At 50.5% G+C, this 17,927-nt stretch overlaps 1 protein-coding gene across 2 annotated transcripts in view; it reads left to right on the top strand.

Moving 5' to 3' along the window:
- LOC122237157 overlaps nucleotides 1–17,927 on the top strand; it is an 86,433-nt gene that overhangs the window by 29,332 nt on the left and 39,174 nt on the right. Inside the window, exon 3 of one of the 2 annotated variants that reach the window (XM_042980149.1) lies at nucleotides 2,402–3,078. The exons of the other annotated variant lie outside the window; for it this stretch is intronic. Within the exon in view, the coding sequence (XP_042836083.1) occupies nucleotides 2,402–2,652 (251 nt within the window). The 3' untranslated portion in view covers nucleotides 2,653–3,078. Of the gene's footprint in view, nucleotides 1–2,401; nucleotides 3,079–17,927 lie in introns of those variants that run through there. 2 annotated transcript variants of the gene reach the window in all.

Here is a 17,927-nt window from a genome sequence, read left to right as displayed (position 1 = left end):
TTATTAAAAACTTTTTTTTTTTATGTTTATTTTTGAGAGACAGAGTGCGAGTAGGGGAGGGGCAGAGAGAGAGGGAGACACAGAATCCAAAATAGGCTCCAGGCTCTGAGCTGTCAGCACAGAGCCTGATGCGGGGCTCAAACCCGTGAACCGTTGAGATCATGACCTGAGCCAAAGTCAGATGCTTAACTGACCGAGCCACCCAGGCACTCCTCATGTTTTATTTAGTTAGTTTTGAGAAGAGAGAGAACAGGGGAGGGACACAGAGAGGAGGGGAGACAGAGAATCCCAAGCTCAAACCCATGAACCATGGGGGGCTCAAACCCATGAACCATGAGATTATGACCCGAGCCAAAATTTAAGGCCGGATGTTTGGCCGACTGAGTCACGCAGGTGCCCCTTTCTCGTGTTTTAAATGCCAACAAAAATGTATTAACGATGACTGTTCCACACTCCATCAGATGGGCAATTGTAGTTTACTGGTAGGATATTTAGAGGGTTTACTGTTGCAGATAATGTTACAGTGAACATTTTCCCTGTCCTTTTTATTGACTCTGTAGGTAAGTGTGGCCCTAACCGCACTGTGTTGCCCAGCTGGGCTGTGAGATCCTTGCATCCGAGGGCTCCCGACACCTCCTGGTTCAGGTGCAGCAAGTGGTCCGTAAATGTAATGAAGTGATGGAGAGGTGAATAAACAGGTCGTTTGAGAATCTCGACTGGATAGTAAGTGACTCTCCAAAAACGTTTGGGAACTGTTCTGCTTGATGTGTTTGTTGGCAACTTGGGTGAAGGATTTGAGAATATGCTTTAGAAACACATGGTTGATACAGAAGAGGCAGTGTTAATATCCTGGAAGACAGGAATAGAATTCAAAGAGCTTTGAACAACCAGAGAAAAGACTATTTGAAAAACAGAATGAAATGAGTTTATACTGATTTGTGAACGAAAACAGTGGTTTCCTCATAAAGCAGGGATGATGTGGGTTTGGGAGTCAGGGAAATGTGGGTTTGAATCCTGGCTCTGTCAGTCCCATCAGTCATGTCAGACCATGGACATGTCAAAACTCTGAGCCTCACTCAGTCTTTTCTTCTATGAAACAAAGATAGTGTTACTTCCCATAGTGCTGTTGCCCTAAGGACCAAATGAGTTAATGTAGGTGAAGGATCTGTCTCGGTTCCTGGCACATAGGAAGTATTCAGTAAATGCTGCTTGGTTTAAATAACATCCCAAGGTCCCCAGAAAAGAGTCTTCACCAAATTCACGTAAAATCAGTTCGGGGTGAGATAAGGCAGTGTGGGTCAGATATAATCCCTCCCCCAAACCGCAGGAGGAACAATGGTCACGGGAGACTGTCTTCCAGATCAAAGATTGTGATAGATAAGGTCAGAAGTTCTCTTGTGTTCTGCGTTAGGAAAGCCTTTATGGGAATTTCGAACCCAGCTTTGGCCACTCATTCCACTCAGTCAGTTGAACATCCGACTTGGGTGGCTCAGTTGTTTAAGCATCAGACTTCGGCTCAGGCCATGATCTTGCTGTTTGTGAGTTCAAGCCCCACATCGGTCTCTGTGCTTATAGCTCGGAGCCTGAAGCCTGCTTTGGATTCTGTGTCTTCCTCTCTCTCTGCCCCTCCCCTGCTCGTGCTCTGTCTCTCTCTCTCTCTCTCTCAAAAAAAAAATTAAAGTTCTAAGAGACAAATATAGAGAACAAACAGAGGGTTGCTGGAGGGGTTCTGGGAGGGGGATGGGCTCAGCGGGTAAGGGGCATTAAGGAATCTACTCCTGAAATCATTGTTGCACTATATGCTAACTAAGTTGGATGTAAATTAAAAAAAAAAAAAAAGGGAGAGATGAATCACTGGGTTCTACTCCTGAAACCAAGATGACACTGTATGTTAACTAAGTTGAATTTAAATTTTTATATATATACATTTATATAAATATATATATTTAATTTTTTTATATATTTACATATATGTAAATTTTAAAATGATGTAAATAAAAATCTAAAATAAAACATGTTGGGCTATAAAACATATATATATATATTTATATACATATATAAATTAAAAAATGATGTAAATAAGAATCTAAAATAAAAATAAAAGTTCTGTTAAAAAAAAAGAACATTCTTTTAATACTTTTTAAGTTCTTTATTTGTTTTAAGGGAGAGAGAGAGCAGGAGCAGGGGAGGGGCAGAGAGAGGGAGAGAGAGAGAGAGAGAGAGAGAATCCCGCAGAGCGCCTGACGCGAGGCTCGAACTCATGAGCCGTGAGATCATGACCTGAGCGGAAATCGAGTCGGAAGCTCAACCGACCGAGCCGCCCACGTGCCCCTAAGGAACGTTTTTAATGTGTATCCTAACGTGTACATTCACTTTTAATTTCTCCTTTACCTCGGAGCAGGCGGTCGAACTCCTCATATTCCCCGAGCCGTGGCCTGCTCTATTAGTTATGTGCTGCCGGCTGTTGATTGCCGGCAGATTTCACCTCTATCAGCGTCAGCGCATGACCTCACGTTCTGTACGGGGCCCGGAGTTTGGCCTGGCTCCCCAGGCCGCAGTCAGTGGGGGCAGCGCTCCGTGGCTTTCTGGAACTTGGGCCCTCTTCTGAACCGCAAGAGCCCATTGGCAGAACTCAGTTCCTTGTGGCTGTAAGACTGAGGCACCGCTTCCGTTGTGGGAAGAGGTCCCCCACAGCTCCTGGCGGCCTCCCCAGCTCCTTGCCACGTGGCCCCGTCATGACGCGTGGCAGGGCTGTCACGGCTTGGCAGCTCACGTCTTCAGAGCCAGCAGGAGTAGCTCTCGCTCCGGTCTGCCAAGAGGGGGCCTCCCATAACCTCGCAGCCGGGGGACTGGCTATGGGTCATGTTTGCTGTTTAGTGCGGTCTCACGGGGGAGACACTCTTTCTTCGCCTTTGTCACATGCTGTTGGCTGGAGGCCAGTCACAGGTCCTGTCTGCCCTCAGGGGAGGGGATTACACAGAGGCAGGGCTCACTGGGCTTCCTTAAAGTTCTGCCAGACAACGCTGTCAGTTTTTCATGGGAAGCCCTTCATTTTTATTTTTATTAATGTTTATTTATTGTTTGAGAGACAGAGACAGAGCGCAAGCAGGGGAGGGGCAGAGGGAGAGGGGGACACAGGATCCAAAGCGGGCTCCAGGCTCCGAGCTCTCAGCAGAGAGCCCGACGCGGGGCTCGAACTCATGGACCTTGAGATCGTGACCTGAGCAGAAGTCTGGCGCTTAACAACTGAGTCACCCAGGCGTCCCCATTGTTATTTTTTAAATTCGTGTCTGTTTCCTACTGCACTGTTGATCTCATGCACGCCCCCTGCTCACCGCCACCCCATCCCTGCCGTGGGCATCACGGGTGTGATTTAGGTAGTTGGAGGTGTAAGTATATTGTGAAATAGTGTAGTTCTAGTGTGAAGGTGCTTTTAATTCATAGGAATGGCTTTGTCTTATAAGTCTCATTCTGTTTTTTTTTTCACTCAGCCTTCATTTTGAGATTTATTCATGTTGCTATATGTAGTTCATTGCTTTATATATCTCTTCAAAGATGAGAGTGAAATCGTGCTGTATGTATGGATTAGTAACCCGCTTTTCATTTTCACTGTGCCTTTTCCACCCTTCCATGTCCGTACAGGTTGATTGTCCTCATTTCTCTTAAGCGCTGTGTAATTTTCCATTTAAGGGATTTATTTAATTCCCGTCTCCTCATGCCTGAAGGGTATTTAAAAAAATTTTTTTTAACATTTGTTCATTTTTGAGAGACAGAGTGTGAGCAGGGGAGGGGCAGAAAGAGAGAGGGAGACACAGAATCCGAAGCAGGCTCCAGGCTCTGAGCCATCAGCACAGAGCCCGACGCGGGGCTCGAACCCACGGACCGCGAGATCATGACCTGAGCCGAAGTCGGATGCTTCACCGACTGAGCCGCCCAGATGCCCTGAGTACTGATAATTTTTTTGTTTATTTATTATTTTTGAGGGGACGGGGGAGGGGCAGAGAAAGAGAGAGATGGAGACACAGAATCCGAAGCAGGCTCTATCCAGGCTCTGAGCCGTCAGCACAGAGCCCGACGCGGGGCTCGAACCCATGGACCGCGAGATCGTGACCTGAGCCGAAGTCGGACGCGTCACCGACTGAGCCGCCCGGGTGCCCCGAGTCAGTGCCCACCCTTAGTCCAATCAGAAGGAGCGGTGAGCTGAGCAGTCATATGGCTGAATGTGTTGGAATCAGCAGGTGGTGGGTTTGCTAATTTACTCTGGCTGCCTCTATTCACTGCAGGCACGGGGACTTGCAACCCTGGCCTTCTCTGTCGGCACTTCCCAAATATTCTCACACACACGCACCTCTTACCCGGGGCCCGTGTCACCACGGGAGAGCCCATTGTCCCTGAAACACAGTCCTGACACTGGTGACGCTACTCCTGAGGGCCATGCAGCAGGACACAGTCTTCTGCGAGCCAGGCCCACCAGTATGTTCAAGCCTTCAGTAGCCTTTGGCAAAGGCCCTTGGACAGCCTGTCTGGTCGCAGATAACCTGACTTGTTCACAGCTGGCGAAGAACGCGAGCTGGGTTCTGACCAGGTCCATCTGACTCCAGAGCCTATGGTCTTAACCTCTTAAGGAGCTGGGGAAGCGAGACACAAAATCCCAGAGGGTCAGAGGCCAGGTGGTGAAGGCCGTGGCAGGGGAAGGGAAGAGGTGTTCCGGTGGCCCTGGACATGGGAGTCTGGAGCACCTAGGACTGCCTCGAGGGCTCCGTGACATGATGTCCACAGATAAATAGAAACACAATAAGCTGCCCGTGTGAAAAAGGCTGGCCGCTATTGTAAGGAGAATGGTTGCAGCTGTTAATCTTTAATCTTTAATCAAGTTCATGACCATCAACACGTATGGTGTTTCCAGTGGCTCTGTTTTCTGCCAGCAGGGATTGTGGGGGACAGAGAAACATTACTGCCCGTAAGGAGTTGACAAGATGAACGAAGGCAGTCGTGTAATATTCAGTTGAAATGAATGGTGAAAATATTAATAGCATATCCAACATGTGTTAGGACAACAGAATACTTACCGAGTGCTTACAGTGTCCCAGGTGGTGATTTGGGTGTTTGACCTGCATTAACCCCCAGTTACAATAATCCCAAGTGGTAGTTACCATCATTCCCATTTTCAGGCAAGGAAGAGAGGGTCAGGGAGGCTTAGTGAGCTGCTCGAAGCTGCACAGAGGAGGAGACAGAGCGGGTGCCTTACTCTGCTGCTGACCCACTCAGACTCGCTGGAGTGGGACACACGTGTGGGGCGAGGGGCCGCGTTGGGTGTGGTGTATACAAGTCCCAGAGAGCACCCTGTGGGCCGCGGAGTGTCTTGTTTGTGGCTGTAAACAGAGCTTCTGGCACCATAAAATGGTTTTTTTTTAATTTCTTAAGATATTTTTAAACTGCTCATGGAAGGAAAGAGGAGATCTGTGGTGACACGGCCAAGGACTTCTCGGAGGAGGAGGCTCTCGGATGGCACGTGAATGATGAGCGGGGGACCAAGGCGGGAGGACAGAGGGAGATGCTTGGCTTTCCCCAAGAGATGGTGGCTCAGGAGACTGGCAGGCAAGGAGAAGGAATATTTTCAAATGGTCAGGAAGGACCGTGGTTTAAATCCAAATATTCTTTCGTCTCCCCCCCCCCCCCCAATAAATGAGGGAAGCGTTGGACAGAGCCCCTGCGGCCCGGGCAGCCTTCCTATTGTTCTTTATGCTTCTTGCCTCCTCTCTCCTTCTGTGTGTGTGTGTGTGTGTGTGTGTGTGTGTGTGTGTGTGTGTGTGTATAGGGGGATGTGTGTGTGTGTGTGTGTGTGTGTGTGTGTACGCAGTGCCAGGGGCTCAGTGATTGCGGAGGCAGAAACATCCTCAGGCAGGAGAAGGAAATGAGGGAGACACCCCAGGCCCCGCTCTGGTCCAGAAGGAGGAAATCCAGCCACACTCTGAGTAGAAGTAAGTCCAAGTCCGTCCATCGTCCTAATCCCATGAAGGACTTGAGAACCCTGTCCCCAAGTTTGCATAGTGTTACTCTGGCAAGAAAAGAATGTATACTGGTCCCATTGTCCCGATCAGCTCCTGCTGGGTGTCCCGGGGAACAAAACACATAGCTTCTGAACAGCTGAGGAGAGCAACACTTCTCAGAGTCTGAGAGGATCTCCCTCCTGGCGGTCAGGGTCGCTGCTACTCAGTCTTCTCGTCCAGGCTCCCTTTGTGCTGCTGCTCAATCATCCTCCCTCCTTTGATTATGGATCCCCTTCATGAAGCGGGTGGCCCGCTATGACGGTCTGGGAGGAGCTGGGAGGAGCGGATCCTTTTCTGGGTTCTAGTCCTGCCTCACTGGGTGACCTCTGGTGAGGGATTTGGTCTTTGTCCAAAGTCTTGTCCTGTGGATCCTGGGTAGATCAATGCTTTGTTTCTTCTCGGTGTTTGAAGAGTCCTCCGGGTCTCTTCTGGTTCGTGTCTGAGACAATGGGGCCCAGATACTCTCAGTTTCTCTAGTAACCGTGTTTCTGGCATTTTGGATTCAAGTATCCACTGTCCCATATGTATGCCCCTGTGCCTGCTCTGATGTCTCCGGTTTGATCTTTCAACAGTAGGAACAATGGCAGTAATACTGAGAGCTGCAATTTATTAAGCCTCAATTAAGCACCAGGTACCTCACTGAGAACTTATTTAATCCGTACAAATACTCATCAAGGGAGGGTCTCCTGGGGAGAGTAATGCCCAGTGGGCTTAGGTCTAGGAAAGCGGGTGATGTCTAGTTATTCTTTTTTAACGTTTATTGATTTTTGAGAGACAGAGTGTGAACGGGGGAGGGGAGAGAGAGAGGGAGACACGGAATCTGAAGCAGGCTCCAGGCTGTCAGCACAGAGCCAGCCCTGGGCTCGAACTCATGAACCGTGAGATCATGACTTGAGCCGAGGTGGAACGCTCAATCAACTGAGCCACCCAGGCGCCCCAGGCAATGTCTAGTTAAGTCCTACGGGGTGCTGGGGTGCTGCGGGGGCATCTCACTCCATCCCGTCCATAAGCTTGAGAACGGGTGCTATTTGTAGCCTTGTTTTACAGACAGGGAACCAAAGCTCAGGGAGCTTAAGTAACCTATTCAAGGTCTTCTAGCGAAGAAGCAGCAGAGCCAAGACTTGAACTCATAGCCCTTTGGCCGAAGAGTCCCGGCTCTTAACCACCATGCTGCTCTGCCTTCGTGGTACCTCCCACACCCAACTGCTCTGATAAACTCAGCTGTGATAATGTGGTGAGGGGGATGGGCTAAGGATCCCATCCTGGTCTCTACAGGTGGATGCTCTAGGGGTTCTCCTGTCTAGAAAGAGCAAGTCACAGTTTGCTTTTGCCCAGCTTGGCCAGCCGGTTAAGGATGACCTAGGAGGACCCCTTGGGAGAGCTGGCCACCGAGGGGAATGATTGCTCAGTCCATGTGACTCCTAAAGGACAGGAGGACTTATGGAGCATCCTCTCTAGAAGCATTACCTCTAGAATCTTGTTTAATTAAAAAAAATTTTTTTAACATTTATTTATTTTTGAGGGACAGAGAGAAACAGAGGGAGACACAGTGTGAGTGGGGGAGGGGCAGAGAGAGAAGGAGACACAGAATCGGAAACAGGCTCCAGGCTCTGAGCTGTTAGCACAGAGCCCGATGTGGGGCTCGAACCCACGAACTGAGAGATCATGACCTGAGCCGAATTTGGAAGCTTAACCTACTGAGCCACCCAGGCGCCCCTTGCTTAATTTTGCCATATAAAGGAAGGTATCATCATCCCAATTTTACAGAGAGAGGACAGGGGCTCAGAGAGAGGAGGCCACTTGCCCAGGGTCAGCCCACCAATAAGCGGCGGGTCAGGGTGAGGTTCCAGACCAACCAGTCACTTCCTTCTCCTCCTTGCTTTTTTTCCAGCCACACCCATGGACTGTCCCATGTCCCCATGACTGCTCATCTGTTATAGCTTTTCCAGGGCAGTTCAGGGCAGAGATCACACACTAGGGCCCACCCCTCAACTCTAGTTGGTTTTTGCTTCATTTTGTTGAAGATCATTCACGTACAGTAAAACTCACCTGTTTCTAGCATACAGTTCTGGGAGCTTTGACAAACGTCCAGTTGATTAACCACCACCACAGTGGAGACACAGAGCGTCTCCATCACTCTCCCAGATTTCTTCCTGCTGCCTCTTCGTGGTCAAGCCCTCCCCAACCTCAGCCCCTTGCAGCCGCTGATCTGTTTTCTGTCCCTGTAGTTTTGCCTTTGCAAGATGTCGTATAAATCGAGTTACGCATTACGTGGCCTTGTGACGCTGGTTTCTTTCACTGAGGTGATGCATTTGAGATTCATCCATATCACGTGTATCTCCAAGCAGCTGCTGTCCCCTTAGATAAGCGTGTGTTCCCAGGCACCACTGTCCCCGCCGGCCTGCATTTACTTTACCTGCCTGTCCCAGAGAGCACTTGAGTCTGAAATCCCCTGGCAGGCGGCTCGAAAGTGGCATGACTTTTGGAAACAAATGGCCTGGGATCGAGTCACGGCAGCCACGTGCCCTTGGTCCCCTGTCTGACTATGCCCCTCCAAGCTTCTGTCTCCCCGTCCGTGAAACGGGCTGCTGGTATCCTTGCCTGAAAGGGTCAAAGAAGCTAAGGCAGGGTAAGCACTTAACATGGTGCTTAGCACCTAGTAGGTGTTGAGTTAACCTTTATTACGTTCGTCGTCAGAGTGGCTGAGCTGTGAGCTCAGCTGTCAGCTGTCAGTGGCTGTGTCCACAGCATTCTGTGGAGCAGTCTGTGCACAAGTAGCAAGTGAGTGGGGCAGCTTAGCCACTCACGCAGCGCCCTGCCCTGCGGGGAATATGAAAACACTTCCGGTACGTCAAGCCCTGCTGTCGGGGCACCGGCAGGGTCTTAATGGATCGCAAAGGACTCACATGAGCAGTGTTATTCATCATACTTTGCTGGCCGCCCAGGTCTGAGCCCTCGTTCTAAGTCACAGCTTGTTGAGGAAAGTTGGGAAAGCCTTGGGGCTTCGTTTCTGCCCTTTCCTCCCCTATCAGTTGTTGCTAATCACCTCCCGAGAGACCTTTGAAAAAGAAGAAATGGCAAATAGTCTGGCTTTTTCAAACCCCTGGTCACTTCTCGCACGACCTGTTTGCAGTTTTCAGAAGATGGAATTTCACAGAGGTTTCATGTGGGGGAGGCTGTTGGGGAATTATCCGGAGAGGCGGGGTTGGGGGTGGCCTGTGTTCCACGTCTTCTGTGTAGCAAAACTTTGTGGCCGCAAAGAGCTCGGTGTTGGGGAAACTCCCGATGACAAGACCACGCGACAGCATCATGCAGCACAGCTGTCCCTGTGGGTTCCGAGCGCAGAAGCAGATGCGGCCATAACCGAAATGGTCACATTGTGTGACTTGGCAGTGTAGTTGCAACGTCTCCCTGGGCTGTCACAGCCCCCCTGCTGAGCAAGCCAGGCCCCGTGTTGGCGTCTCATTCTACGAACGAGAGAACCGAGGCTCAGAGATGCCGGGTGCTCAGAGTCACATAGCAAGGAAGCGGTGGGCGGTCCTAGGACTTGACCACAGTCTTCTCACTCCTGCACAGATGGGCCTGCGTTGAGGTCTCACCCCTGGGGAAACCGGGTCGGGTTCTCGTCTGCGGGTACTGGTCACACACCTGGGGACAGGACTGGATGCGGGACGGGAGAGAAATGGCAAGGATGACCGGGAATGACTTGCGACGTTTTGACATGAGCTCCTGGAGCCGCCGTTTCCGGAGGTGAAAGACTCCCCAGGATCAAGGTTGGATCAAGGTCGGGGAGGAGGTAGGTCAAGGTCAAGAGTTTGAGATCCTTGAGACGTCCAAGTGGAGATGTCAAATGGCAGTTAGATTTGTGGCTGTGTGATTCAGGGCAGAGGCCTGGCCTCGGGGGTAGGTATTTGGGGGGCACCGGATGCAATCTAATGAGAGAGTGCTGGGGGAGAGTCCCTAGGAAGAGGTCTGGGGACCTGGCCCTGGAAACCCGCTGATGTTTAGATGTTGCAGGGAGAAGAAGGAGGCAGCAAAGGAGACTCAGCAGGAGTGGCCAGGGAGGTGGCGCAGGGTGGGGGGGAGAAGGAGTGTGCAGGGGAGGGAGAGGCTGTGTCCGGAAGCTAGTGCAGCAAGGGATTCTGGGTAGACGGCGTGCCTGAGCGTGCCAGGGTGTGGCCGAGTGGGGTTCGAAGTGAGAGTACCTGCTGGAGGGGCCACAGTCAGCCACAGCCACCGGTGACCTGGGCAGGAGCTGCCCCCACGGGGGGCACGCCAGGACACCCAATCCGAGCGGGCTCGGGAGGCTGGGGGGGAGGTTGGGGAAGTGGTACACAGAGTCCCCCTCGTAAAGGTGCTTATCTGTAAAGGGGGCAGAGAAACAGGGTGGTAGCTGGAGGAGGATGTGGGTCTGAATGGGGAGCAAGCCATCCGCCAAGAGACAAGGCGGGTGGGAAGGGATGGGGGGAGGAGGAGGAGGAGGAAATAGCCTCCAGACCCTGTCGGTCATTGTCAGGATGGAAGGGCGGGGCTACAGAAGAAGGGACCTGGCGGGCGTTTCACTTAGTCAAGCATTTGACCTGGAGAAAGGAATTCCCTGGAACTTTTGCTAACATTACACGGCATCCTGGTCAACATTTCCAAGAGCCTTCCCCCGTCACTAAATGATGCTTTTAAGTGACTGAGAGATTAAAAATATATATACTTGGGGCGCCTGGGTGGCTCAGTCGGTTGAGCATCTGACTTCGGCTCAGGTCATGATCTCACGGTTCATGAGTTCGAGCCCCACGTTGGGCTCTGTGCTGACAGCTCAGAGCCCGGAGCCTGCTTCGGGTTCTGTGTCTCCCTCTCTCTCTGCCCCAACTCACTCACATTCTGTCTCTCTCTCTCTCAAAAATCAATAAACATTAAAAAATTTTTCAAATATGCGTACATATTTCTTTTACCCCAACATGTTCTGTGTTTCCTGAGCACATTTGGTGTATGTGTTTGAGTCTGTCCCTCACGCCCTCCCCGGGCACCTGGGACCTTCCCCTCTGCGGAGGAGTCAAATCTGCCCCGGGCTTCCTTCCCCCGGACCCTTTCATGCACTTCTGTCAGGCTTCGCCCCCTGGCTTCTCCTCCATCCTGCCCGCCAGCCCCCCTCACTCAGCCCTCCATCCATTCGTGGCTGGTCTAACAGAAGCCTCGCCCCAGCCTCCCTGGCTGCGGTCTCTCCCTGCCCCTGTCCGTCCTGTGGCAGTGATACTGAGATACCACATTCCCTGCGCTGCTAAAATGCAGTGGAGTCTGGTTCCGCGGGCATAAAGTATCAATGACCTGGCCTGACTTCATCTCATTTCCCGCTGCATCTCCTCAGGATGCACCCCTGCTCCTTGAAGGCTGTTCTCTGAACCCCCCAAATCTCTTTTTTACCTTTCCTGCCTTTCCTGCCTCCCGTTGCTCTGAGGCAAAAATGCAGTTCCCCGCTGGGAACGACAAGCCCGTGTGCCATCAGCACTCTGCTCGCTTCAACACCAAACCACTTTCCCACCTCAGGACCTTTGCACTTGCTGTTTCAGCCTGGGATGCTCTGTCCCAGCCTTTCACATGCCCGCGTCTTCTTTGCCCTAGAGCTTAAATGTCACTCCTTGGAAAGACCTCTCAACCTTTCTGTCAATAATATCCCCCTCTGCAGTTTATTTCCTAGGGCGTCACTTTGTTGATTTGCCTCATTCGTGGCACTGCCGCGTGTTGAATCGATCTGCTTGATTTGTTTATCATCTGGTCACCCGCTGGAGTGTCAGCTCCGCGGGATCACTGCCGGCTCCCCAGTGGGGTGTATGGTTGCTCAACAAATAATTCTTAAGAGACTGGTTGAAATTTGCCCCACATTCTAGCGCCCCTCCCCCGAGGAATGTAGCCCTGGGCATCTTGTGTGATGCTTGTGTTCGTGGCCAGAATGGCTCTTTCCTACTGTTGGTTACCTGGGGATCCTTCCAAAGAGCCCCACTCGCCACTGTCACGTGCACTCACAAACTGCGATGAAAGAGGCGATATAAGCTCCTCCTTTAACAGATGAGGAAGAGCAGAGAAGTCTGCAACTTGCTCCCAGCCCCTTGGCTGCCAGGTGATGGAGGTCTTCACTGCGGGAGCCCGGAGGCACATGATGGAGTGTGCCGGGACATGATAGAGCATGACAGAGAAAGATGGGGCGGGACGGTATCTTACTTATCTGCGCGTCCCGTGGGGCGTGTTTTCAGCTGCCAGACTTGACATGCTCTTTTTTTAAAAAAATGTTTATTTATATTGAGAGAGAGAGAGAGAGAGGGTGGAAGAGGGATAGAGAGAGAGAGAGGCAGCGAGAGGGGGAGCGAATCCCAAGCAGGCTCCAAGATGTCAGTGCAGAGCCCCACCTGGGGGCTTGATCTCACAAACCCCGAGATCATGACCTGAGCCGAAGTCAGGAGGCGGACACTCAACCGGTTGAGCCCCCCAGGCCCCCCTAACGTGCTCTGTTGAGAGCAACTATTTTGCAACATCCCCTTTGCCATCCTAAACTGCTACTCACAGATAACATAACTTCCGTATACGCATATTTTTTAAAATAACGCAATGCCCGGGGCGCCTGGGTGGCTCAGTCGGTTGAGCGTCCGACTTCGGCTCAGGTCACGATCTCACGGTCCGTGAGTTCGAGCCCCGCGTCGGGCTCTGGGCTGATGGCTCAGAGCCTGGAGCCTGTTTCAGATTCTGTGTCTCCCTCTCTCTCTGCCCCTCCCCCGCTCATGCTCTGTCTCTCTCTGTCTCAAAAAAAAAAAATAAATAACACAATGCCAAAACACGAAGGAAAGAAATAAAAGGAAAGTAATTTACATGATATTATGTACTTAAGCGAATGCTCTTTATGACTTAATCAGATGAGGTGGTCGTACATTCTTTTATCTTGTAAATACTCAACTGGACCTCTTTGGCACTTTTTATTTTATAGAAAACTAGGGCCGTGCAAGGCTCGCCGTGTGAATGTGACAGCCGCAAACACTGGCACAGGTGTGTTATTTGGTGACTCAGCTGCCATGGATGGTGGTGCTGACAGTACACGGGGTGGTTCTCTCTCCTTCAGGACTGTGTCCTGTGTCCTGTGTCCCTCACCCTCTGAGCACCAATAGTGTCCCACAAATGCCCCTGCGAACTACCGGGGGCATTTCCGCCTCCATGAAGACCCACACGTGTGGGGGGAGACCCTGGGCTTAATTTGAACCCCACACAGGTGGGCGGATCCCCTTGGGGTCCCTGAGTAAGTTGGAGAGCCTCGCTGAGCCTCTTTTTTTCCTAAAATGGGGGACAATACATCTTCCCTCTGAAGAAATGTTTGAGGATGAAGCGATCTGATGTGTGCTGGCCCTAACATGGCCGCCCAGCACGCGCCAGGCCCTCAGTATCTGCAGGTTCTCTTCTCGCAAGTGGACAAACTTGTTTCACAAAAGGCCAGCTAATAAGTATCTTGGGCTTCGTGGGCCATACAGTAGTCTCTGCTCCAACTAACTATTCAGCCCCGCAGTTCTAGAAGGAAAACAGCCATGGATGACAGAGGAACAAATGAGCCATGTTCCAATAAAACTTTATTGACAAAATCAGGTGGTGGGCCGGTTTTGTTCTGTGGGCTGCAGCTCACCGTCTACACCCATGGGCGTGTGCATGCCACTTCATCTGCCTGCTGGGCCGGATCAAAGTCTCCCTAGAGTCCACGTTTCTGTGTTTTATCATAGTAAGTTCTGGAAGAAGAGGGTTTTCCGACAGTGGCTGCAGCAGGCAGGCCCCAAAGGCAGTTGTCAGTGATTATGAAGTATCTACGAAGCGGAACAGCCTCTCGTCTCCAGCCTTCGGGGACCAGGATGAGGGAAAAGAGAAGCATGATTCCTACTGACCAAGTTCTGTGAGGATGAACTTACAGGACGAGAGAGCGTGGGTGAGGCCGGGCGAGATCCCCGTGCGGGGGACCAAGCCTTGAATGGAGCGGGTGGCCCGTCCTTGGGGGTTTCTGAGGATCCCTGGCATTTCAGAGGGAAATCTCAACTTCTCCCTTGCATTTGTTTTAAAATCCTCTCGTCCACCCCAGACAAGAGAGAAAGTGAAGTCTAGAAGGGGGTGCCAGCTCTTCCTGCAAGCTGATTAGCACCCTGGAGCCACCAGCCTCAAAGACCAGAGCCCTCTGCCTTCTGCCTGTTGTAGAATTTGCATTTTAAATTTTAGTGGTGCCCCCACCCCCCCAGCCCCGAGCGAGGAGCAGAAGCAAGGAACTGGAAGCCTGCTGTTCAGCTTCTGCCTCAGGACAAGCTTGTCTCGATCTTCGCAGGAAGGGTCTTGCCTAAAAGGAAAATTGGGTTCCCACCCAAAAATCCACCTTTGGAGCCTCTCCTGAGAACTTAGAAGCCCTGGGGGGCTCCGGGACTGCTTTCACCCGGCAGCAGTTGACGGATAGGCAGGGGCTGCGCGTGGTCACGGCCTGTGCGGAGTGCGTGCTCTCTGGCTGCAAATGCCCCCATCCCTTGTGGTCCCACGTCCTGCCTGCTTCCTCCACTGGGGCCTCTGTGAGGCATTTGGGTTTGAGATGTCTGTGTCCCTAAGAAACGACAAAAAGTTCTCTCATCAGCCATAACAACACGTGGGAGATAAGGGACGGCCTGGAGGAGCCCACCCACCTCTACAGTTGGCTTCCTACAGTTGATCCTCCATGAAGCAGATGGGAGATTGGTCTAGAACGCCCAGCCGGTCTGCTACTGCCGGGCTCAATTCCCTCGGTGGCTTCCCATGGTTTTTTTGTACCATCACCCAAACCCTTCTCGCAGCCTGCGGTGTCCTGGGTGGCCTCATCTCTGCCCGTTTCCCAGCTGCCTTTCTCCTCCTGTGCTCCCCACTTGCCCCCTCAAATGCCGTATTCCAGACACGCGGAGCCGCTTTCCATTCCTTGAACAGTTTGTGGGGCCCTCTTGTGACGTTGTCACGTGTTAAGTGTACAACTTTGTCAAGACAGGCTCACTTCGGTTAAGGTTGGTTTGAAGTTGACAGAGATCGAAAATGAACAAAGGGGGTGCTCTCTTCTCTCGCATAACAGTGCAGGTGCACGTGGCCAGGGCTGGGAGGCACAGTGGCTGCCTGGTGGTGGTGATTTGACGCCCCCTGTCGCGTTGCTCTGCAGCGTGTGGCCTCGTGATCCAATATGGCGGCATACAGGTTCCGGGTACAGAGGAAGGAGGGCAGGAGAGAGCCGGGGTGGGGGGGAGACACGCATAGTAAGGGCTCCTGGAAGAGGCTTCACAGCTGTGTACTTCTCCCTCAATTCTGACCAATGGGATGACTCATGGCCACCCCGAGCTGCAAGGAAACTGGGAAAAGTAGTCTTTATTCCGGGAAGTCACGTGGCCATAAAAGAAGGTACAACTACCCATACCTGCAAATGCCTCCAGTGGACTCCAGGAGTCTTTGTGGGCTTGGCCACCAGCATTGCCATAAGTAGGACTTGGATTCAGAACCATCTGTCCCCAAAGCCGTGCTCTTAACTATTTGCTACATTGCTCCCCGACATGCAATGCACACGGGACACTTAATGCGTGTTCACAGAGCAGCGAGATACAGACGAGGGCTGGAGTGCTCTCGGGAAGTGTTGGTCTGTGTATGCGGGCTGCTTCATTAATTTTCACGGGAGACTGCTAGATGAGTCTTAGAATTTATAAGGTTTTAGAATCGGAGGAAATGGTCCTTCCTTTCAGGCTTAGTTCGCTTAATCAGATACGATGCTTGATCATAAAAAGCACACATTTGAAGCATACACTCTGATGAGTTTAGACAAATGTAAACACTCTTGTAACTTCCACCTCAATCAGGATATAGAGCATTTCTGGGTCGTAGGGTAGTCTAGGCATTTCTCTACGGGATACAGGTGTGCTGTTTTGAAGGGACACATACACCCCAATGTTTATAGCAGCACGATCAACAATAGCCAAAGTATGGAAAGAGCCCAAATGTCCATCGATGGATGAGTGGATAAAGAAGATGTGGTCTATATATCCAATGGAGTATTACTCGGCAATCAAAAAGAATGAGATCTGGCCATTTGCAACTGCATGGATGGAACTGGAGGGTATCATGCTAAGTGAAATTAGTCAGAGAAAGACAAAAATCATATGACTTCACTCATATGAGGACTTTAAGAGACAAAACAGATGAACATAAGGGAAGGGAAATAAAAATAACATAAAAACAGGGAGGGGGACAAAACAGAAGAGACTCCTAAATATGGAGAACAAACTGAGGGTTACGGGAGGGGTGGTGGGAGGGGCGATGGGCTCAATGGCTCAGGGGCACTAAGGAATCTACTCCTGAAATCATTGTTGCACTAGATGCTAACTAACTTGGATGTAAATTAAAAAAAAAAAAAAAGATACAGAGCATTTCTGTCACTTCAGTAGTATCACTTTGTAGGCAGCCTCCAACCCCTGCCCCACTCCAGTGATCCTGATTATTATGATTTTTTTAAAGTAGTCTTCATTCCCAGCGAGGAGCCCAGTGGAGGGCTTGAACTCATGACCCTGAGATCAAGGCCTGAGCTGAGATCAAGAGTCAGATGCTTAGCTGGCTAAGCCACCCAGGTGCCCCCTGATTCATTTTCTATCACCATATGTTAGTCTTGCCTCTTCTCAGACATGACGTAGATGGATTCACAGTGTTTGGGCTCATTTATATCTGGCTTCTTTCTTTATTTTTTTAAAGTGTTTATTTAATTTGAGAGAGAGGGAGAGAGTCCCAGGCAGGCTCCGCACTGCCAACGCAGAGCCTGATGTGGGGCTCAAACCCGCAAGCTGTGAGATGGTGACCCGAGCTGAAACGGAGAGTCGGGTGCTTAACCGACTGAGCCACCCAGGTGCCTCCATATCTAGCTTCTTTCTTCTTTAGCTTGGCATTTTGTTTTGCAGTATCATCCGTGTTACTGCTTATATCAGTATTTTGTTCCTTTTTTTTATTTGCCACATAGTGTTCCACTGGATGACTATACTTCCAATTATTTCTCCATTTATTTGTTGATTGACATTCAGGTTGTTTCCGGTTATTGGGTATTAACGAGTAAAGCTACTGTGAACATTCATGTACGAGTCTTTTAATTTTTCAATCTCGCTAAATACTTAAGAGTGGAACTGCTTGGTCATATAATAGGTATATACTTGCCTTTATTTATTTTTTTTTAATTTTTTTAATATGAAATTTATCGTCAAATTGGTTTCCATACAACACCCAGTGCTCATCCCAACAGGTGCCCTCCTTGATGCCCCTCACCCACCCTCCCCTCCCTCCCACCCCCCATCAACCCTCAGTTTATTCTCAGTTTTTAAGAGTCTCTTATGGTTTGGCTCTCTCCCTCTCTCTTTTTTTTCTCCTTCCCCTCCCTCTACTTACCTTTATAATGAAGTGCTGACCTGTTTGCCACTTTATGTTTTTGCCGGCCATGTGTGAGAGTTCCAGTTGTCCCACATCTTCTCCGACACCTGCTATCACCAGGTTGTCTTACGTTTTAACTTGTGCTATTTCTGCGGATATGCGGGAGTAGCTCGTTGTGGTTTTACTTTGTGCTTCCCTGATGACTAAGGCATCCCTGATGACTAAGATGCTGGGCATCTTTTCATGTGTTCCCTGGCCATGTTTGTGCCTCCTTTTTGAACTGTCCGTTCGAATCTTTTGTTCATTTTAAGATTGGCTTTTGTCTTCCTATTTAGTTGCCAGCGTTCATTGTATATTCTGGATATAAGTCCTTTGTCAGACACACGTATGTTGAATATTATCTCCCAGTTTGTGGCTTGCTGTTTTACTTTCTTAATGGAGTCTTTTGATGAGCAGAAGGTCATAATT

The sequence above is a fragment of the Panthera tigris genome, chromosome A3, assembly GCF_018350195.1.
Source record: "Panthera tigris isolate Pti1 chromosome A3, P.tigris_Pti1_mat1.1, whole genome shotgun sequence".
Taxonomy (NCBI): Eukaryota; Metazoa; Chordata; class Mammalia; order Carnivora; family Felidae; genus Panthera; species Panthera tigris.
The sequence above is the reverse complement of the archived record's forward strand: the minus strand, read 5'-3'. Positions and strand labels throughout refer to the sequence as shown.